Here is a 6836-nt window from a genome sequence, read left to right as displayed (position 1 = left end):
CAACTTCCCTAAAATCCATGATATTAGAGATTTAATGCTACTAGTGTGGCTCAGATGACAGAGAAAATTAACAAGAAATATTAGGCCTGATTTTTTCATAAAGCCATATAAAAGATCTGGACTGAAACAAACAAATTGTAAGACCAATTATTTACAGAAAAAAGCAGCTAACATCACTTGCTCTATTTTTTAAAAAGAAAGAAAACAAACATACACAGCAGAGAGAAACAAGGTGTTCTTGTTCACATAATGCAACTTACTGAAACTAGTTGCTTCCTTTTTTCATTTAGCATGGATAAGTAAAGATTGATTAACTCTAAATAGGAGGTAGGTGTTGTATAGTAGCGCCGCCGGAGCTCAGCATAGTACATCTCTGCCATCTCTGTCACACTCATGTGAATGTCTACACACATCATGGAAAGTTTCTCTTTCATGCGATCACTTCCAAGATCAACATGCATAAAAAAAGTCCTTGAAACAGAAAGTAGTGCTTCTTTGGGCCACTAAAAGAGAATGAAAGGTTACCTGAAGAATCTTAATCCAGTGATACAGTCAATGTCTCAAACATTTTCCCTCAGAAATTTTTCAGAAAATAATTACTATGTTAAAATTGGTTTGCACTGTGGCACCTTGATGCTTCACAATTACCGTCATTCAGATCTTTTCTCCATTTTCAAACTTTCAACAGAATTGGGACTGAAAGAGTAAAGGAAAGCACGGGTACACAGAAGCTAACCTGTAAGCCTGTATATAATGTGAGATTGTAGGACATATTTATCGTTACATGGGATGGAAGTTAAGGCAAATGCTTAACTTTACAGTAAGAACCATTTCAAAGGAAGTAAAAGGATAAAGTTAAGCACCATTTATCAGCAACATCAACAAATTCTAGGGAGACACAGAAAATATTAATGTGGTTTATTAGTCAAGCTATGTTTACCCATCGACACCGTATATCTTGGATGCTGATGAAAGAACTCATAATGACTGGGCAAAATGGTAAGACCTGGGATTAGAAGAACTTCTACTATATTTCTCATGAAAGGAAACTGTGAGGGAACTTTTGAAGGATGCAAGGAATTTTGAGAGATTTATGACTATTAAAAAAAACCTAGCAACATTTCCAAAGAGTTAGTTTAGAAGAACTGAAAAAAGAAATTATTTCTAATTCTGGTATTTTTAAGGAGAGAAGTTGCTCAAAAGGTATGGATGGAGAAAGAGAGCAAAAACCATATTACCTTTTCATCATTAGCAAAATTATATAAACTTTTGTTATGTTAGAGACTATATACTACATTACAGAATGTGGGAAATATCCATAACCTTAACTGGAGAGGAAGATAGGGCACATATTCTGAAGCAGGAATCATGAGTCTTCTCAACATGTTAATTAACATCTTCAATTGAAAACAGTTACCTGCACAAACCAGTCAATAGTGCAACAATTCACAAGAGAGGGAAACATTCGGCACCGTGCTCGAAAAGCATCTCCTACAGGGCTCATGCACAAAACAATATGTAGTTTCTGGCGGACTCGATTAATAAAGTATTGAAATACCTGAGAAAATGCAGTCACAAGCGTCAATTCAAGAATAAGAGGAAAGGACCACAATAATGAGACTGTTGGCACAAGTAAAACTGAGAACACAAGTAGTTGGGTGATTTAATGAGCTATTTCCATTTCTACCCTCTGTGATCAGTCTGTGATCCTGACTGAAAATAGCAACAACATTAAAAAGTAATTTACAACACATGAAAGATCCTTTACCATAATTCAAACAGACACTATTACTTTAAAAGGGCTTCAAATAATACATTTAAAGTAAATATTTATGTGACTTACCTCATCCCTGTTGCCCTCTGCTATACCTGCTTCCTTTGCTTTGGGTCGGGTAGCTGCCATAACAAACTCCAATTCATCCTTTTCAAATAAATTAGGTACCTCTCCAGAATTCAGAATATTATTTATATCTTCCAGAAATTCCTCTACAACAATCTAGAGAACAGGTGTCAAAAAGGGATTATAAAGTTGTAGTTGTTGTTATTCCATTTCTCTACCGCCTCAAAGCTGAAGCTCTGTGAGTGGTTAAAGAGGAGCCTTCAGTAACAGCAAATTATGTGTAAACAGAGCACGAAAATCAAATTATTTGATCTCAACTAAGTTATTTTCTTGTCATCTTTGCTGTGTGGAGTGCAGCAGACTAAGGTATATTTATTTCCATCAATAAAAGCAAACTAACACATAGATAAAGCAATATACATGACACACAGGCAAACAGCACATTTCAGTTTATACAGTCAGAAAATGTATATGTATATATAAATAAAGATAAAAACAGGATTTTTCAAAGATCATCTTTGAGTTTCACCCAATGATCTGAGCACGAGTTTCAGGCAATTTCTGGAGAGGCATCTTCCTTAGCCACCAGGTCTATCTATTTGTATTTACTTTTGTACACTTACAGGGAAGTGAGAGGTAACCAGGCTGCCTGCCCACGAAAGGAAGATTTCTGCTGGTTACAACTCAGTCCAGGCCCATTCTTCAAGGGTTACCTTACCAAGCATAAGGGACAAAAAGAACAGTGACAGCACTGTACCAAGATAAGGTACATGCAGACCCCCACACGCACATACACACAAAGCAGTTGTGCCACAGCAAAAATATTATAACCCTCCCTTCTCTCTCTCTGAATCTGCAATTTAGGATAATAATTCATCGGATGGTGGACTCTAATCCACAAAAGCTTTGGCCATTATACATTTTAAGTCTTTAAAGTTCCTGTCTTTGTTGTTGTTTAAAGTGACTGGCTTTCGGTATGTAGAGAGAGGATAGAATACTAATTACAAAATCATCTATTTTTGTGTGGGATGCAATATAAGTATAAATAAATATATCGGTATATCACCCATCAGTGTAAATATATGTGGAGCTTGTCAAAAATGGTAGGGCAAACAGAAAGCATCTTATATTTTGTCATTGATTGGGATAAGTTAATTTGCAAAAGCCTCTTATACTTTTCTCTCTTCCATCTAGCCTAGACATTGAATAGGCTGGATTAGGCCAATGTCTTATAATGGCTATAAAACATCTATTTTGAAAGGTTACAGGTCTTTGAAACCCTGTAAAATACAAGAGAGCTTGGAGAAAGTCAAAGGATTAAAGTTTGTGCCAAGGTGATCCTCATGTGCATACCAATCTTCCTCTCTGGTGTGGATTCAGAATGGCATTCTAAAACATGATTTCTCTTCGATTTGATTAATTCCTAGAAAGCTTGTTTTGATATTCAAGTTCTTCACTAATGGTTGTATGAAATTTAGTTAATCACATAAAATTTACTTATTCAGATTTGGACAATCTGATTGCACTTATCATGATGATCATCTCTTTTGCTTCAGTTTGGGTGAGATACTGATTTTGCTCAAGCTCTCTGAAAGACTTAACACCATGTAATAAACTCATCCATATATCTAGAAAAAGTCTTACACAGAAATGAAATAGATTTCATTATGTTCAAAAGAATATCACACTGATCAGTTCTCTGATTGGTAAGAGGCAGTAAGATTATCATTTGCTAAATTTAGATTATGAATAAAGTGAAAGGCACAAGTTTATCCTGAGTAAAAGCAGGAAGTGAACTGGTAGGCAAGGCCCTAGGCAAAAAAATCTTGGTCACATATGTCTTCTGTGAACAGTGAAGAGACTTAATTCATTGTTCAATGCTTCCTTACACCAACAGTGAATCACTATTTAGAGATGGAGAGTGCACTCTCTGCTCCTCTAGTTTTTGGTTTCCATGTGGCCACTATTAAAATGATGTGGATATGTCTTTGAGACCTCACTACTAATGAGGGGATCTTAAGGCATTTTAGGTTTCCTAGTTTCATTTTAACCATACTAGACTGATGTAACAGCAAATGTAAGTAGAGATTAATGGGGAGAAGTGCAATACTGATAAAGGTTAGGGTGACAGTCAAAAGCGAGCTATCCTGCAGCCAATACTGGTTAGCATCAGAGCTGCACCAGCCTTTGTATTCATGTTTGCTCATACTGAGCACAAATGGTCCTTCCACATTTATTGCCTCATTTACAGACAACATATTTAGGGTTGGGGGCATTTTGCCTAGCAGTGGCAGAAAATGGCTTGAGCATTTACATGGGGGGATTTACCATGGTAGCAGTGCTGATAGCCCCTTTCTCTTTTTAAAACATCTGTTCTGCTGCTTTAACAGTAGTGGAGCTGCTCTTAGTGGCCAATATCTATTGCCTGCAATCCCTCTCCTGGCCCTGAATCCCATATTTATAGCAACATTCTGCAGGTGAAATAACAGCTCACTTCAAATAATTCTGTGCCCAGGACATTTTAAGGGGAAAATGCCAGCCATCTGGGGCTAATGAGGCCTGCTATTGCCAAGGCTGACGAACTGAAATAAGGCTCAAAAACAGGGATAAAATATCCAGCAAAAGGACTACTGCTACCATCTCCCATAAACATGTTGTGCTCCCCAAATCACTCTGGTTTGGAGGGAAATTATGCTGTCATTTCAGGGATGGCACTGTCACTAAGCAGGGTAACTTGCCCACATGGGGCAGTGAAATGACAAATTGCAACATTCCTCTCCCTCAGGACAGCCTGCCACTGCTTCTAGCAGGTGCTCCTGGAAGCCCTGCTAGCCCCTTTTCTACTGTGGCATTTGAGGATGGCCAGTAACACTCTCCGGAACACCCTCTGCTTGCCTAATCATGTGGAGAGCTGTGTACTCACGAGTGGTTACTTGAGTCTTGTGAAATTTGGGCGAGTGCTCGCAAAACCCACAACCACTTCTAGCCATGTGGCTTTCCACACAATGAGGCAAAGACAGGGTGAGAAGCAGTGGCAAAGTGCACCAGACAGAAGTGATAGGTGCGAGGAGGCAGCAGCCAGAGATGCAGTGATAGGGCTGTGGTGCTTTCTCTCTCCCTCTTCGGGCAGCAAGAGAATATGCAGTGAGACTATGCTATCTTGAATTCGGATTTGAAAATTTTTCAGTGTATCTGGGTTCAGCACTAACATAATTAGAACGTACAAGTTCAATGTAGGCCTGCTTCACATACAGCATATATTTTGGTCATGCATGTTTATTTCCCTGACTGCAAGGTAAAAGTTTTATTGCAAGGTTTTCAAACATTTTGTAAGTTAACAGGGATTCCAATGCACCAGCCTGGTCTCTCCATCACTTTCTCCCAGCATTGAGAATTAAGTATGGGAAATCTTCTTCCCACTGCATTGTCAAGCAGAAGCCACTGGCGGTTTCACTTAGTGAACCACCAGTCTGGCTGACATTGTTCATGTGACGCTTTCACAAGGCAGCTTACATAATGAAAAATACTAGCCACTAAAACCAGTAAAAAATGCAATAAATGCATATTAAATTTTAGCTATGAAAATGTTCTAAAACATTAATAAAAACATTCATCTTCCTTCCAGAAAATCATTTCCTACTTCTATCAATTATTTCAACTACAGTTATTTAGTGAAACTGATGATTCCCTTCCTGAATCATTTGCTTTGTATAAACAGTAGAGTGCAAATCAAGTAACATTTTATTACATAGGTAATATTTTAGCAGCAAAGAGAATTTCATTTTTATTTCAGCTTTTCATACCTGTGTGTCTGTGAAAAGAAAAACCATATCTTTGTCTTCCACCCCTGCCATTTTATATAGCTTCCTAAGATCTTCATGAAAAGAGTCATAGTTATAACCACGGCTTAGTTCTATTTGAAAGCATTTGTAGCCACATATATGAGAGGCTAGTCTAGTTAGAGACTGCTTGCCTGTGCCTCCAACTCCAACAAGCAGGGCATTTCCTCTTTCCTGACGAATCATTCGAGCAATTCTATGGGAAAAAATTGAATATGTTTGAAGTTGGTAAAATTAATTAAAGCAGGCATGCCTTTCTACTACTTCTTTAACATATTGTTACAACTTGAACTGAACCAACATTTTTCAAAAACTTTTTTCTGAGAAAATTCCAGAGAGTCTTTTTTGCCGCAACTACCTTAGAAAATGTTCTTGAAGTATTAACAGTTCCTTTGTGGATGTGGAAATGTCATTTTGCTCCCTCCAGAGGTGCTATCCACCTTTGTAAATTGCCTACCGGAGGGGACAGTTGGGGCTGTCTATATAATAACTTTACTGATGTTACTATTAATTATGCAAAAATTTATTTTTGCTATTGATATTCAGTTAATGGCACAGTAATTATTTACCTTGAAACATGCTCTACAGCATCTTGGAAGAATACCAGCTTTACTTCCTTAGAGCTTGTTATATTATAATCATCCAGATAGTCCTGTAGAACCCCCATAATCTTTTCTATGTCAATTAGTTCTTCATAAAGTCGATCAGCTTTATCAATGCCAACCTAGCAAGAATTTTTGTTCATAAATAATATGAATAAGATAGAAAGGAATGGCAATATAATGAAAGTACACAAATACTAACAGTAAATCAGCTTTTCATGATAGTGACAGTAGTCAAAATGAAAATTCCAGTAAATTAAACATTGAGTTTTGCTGTTCCTTGGTGAAAAATAAGCTCTCCTCCTGCTATTAGTGAACAATGAATATAGATCATTCTCTATGAATGCAAGAACTCATGTAGGAGGAGAATGGAATATGTCCTCTTTCTCTGTTCCTCCCTGTCTGACTCTTAACCATCCATGCATAGGAAACACCACAGTACATTGGCCATTACTTTTACCAGACTAGTTCTCTCTTTCCTTCAGTTACCTATGCTTCAGCACATTTCTAAGGAGGGAAGTAAAAACTAGATGTATAGGCTTCCACCAAAATGAA

General features: G+C 37.4%; 1 protein-coding gene across 9 annotated transcripts in view; it reads right to left on the bottom strand.

The window, feature by feature from the left end:
* The window catches only part of DNAH6 (dynein axonemal heavy chain 6), a 171264-nt gene that overhangs the window by 63024 nt on the left and 101404 nt on the right, over positions 1-6836 (bottom strand). For 8 of the 9 annotated variants that reach the window (XR_006416059.1, XM_044443961.1, XM_044443963.1 and 5 more), the window contains 5 exons: positions 6249-6403; positions 5644-5875; positions 1844-1996; positions 1418-1558; positions 261-503 (listed from right to left, as the gene is read on the bottom strand). Coding sequence is in view for 8 of the 9 variants with exons in the window: in XM_044443961.1 (XP_044299896.1) it covers positions 261-503; positions 1418-1558; positions 1844-1996; positions 5644-5875; positions 6249-6403 (924 nt within the window). In the remaining variant the exon portion in view is untranslated. The remainder of the gene's footprint in view (positions 1-260; positions 504-1417; positions 1559-1843; positions 1997-5643; positions 5876-6248; positions 6404-6836) is intronic. The other variant, XM_044443962.1, reaches the window with a different exon arrangement.

This window comes from Varanus komodoensis, unplaced genomic scaffold (genome assembly GCF_004798865.1).
Source record: "Varanus komodoensis strain SLA01 unplaced genomic scaffold, ASM479886v1 scaffold43, whole genome shotgun sequence".
NCBI classification, from domain to species: Eukaryota; Metazoa; Chordata; class Lepidosauria; order Squamata; family Varanidae; genus Varanus; species Varanus komodoensis.
This window is presented reverse-complemented; position numbering and strand designations above follow the sequence as displayed.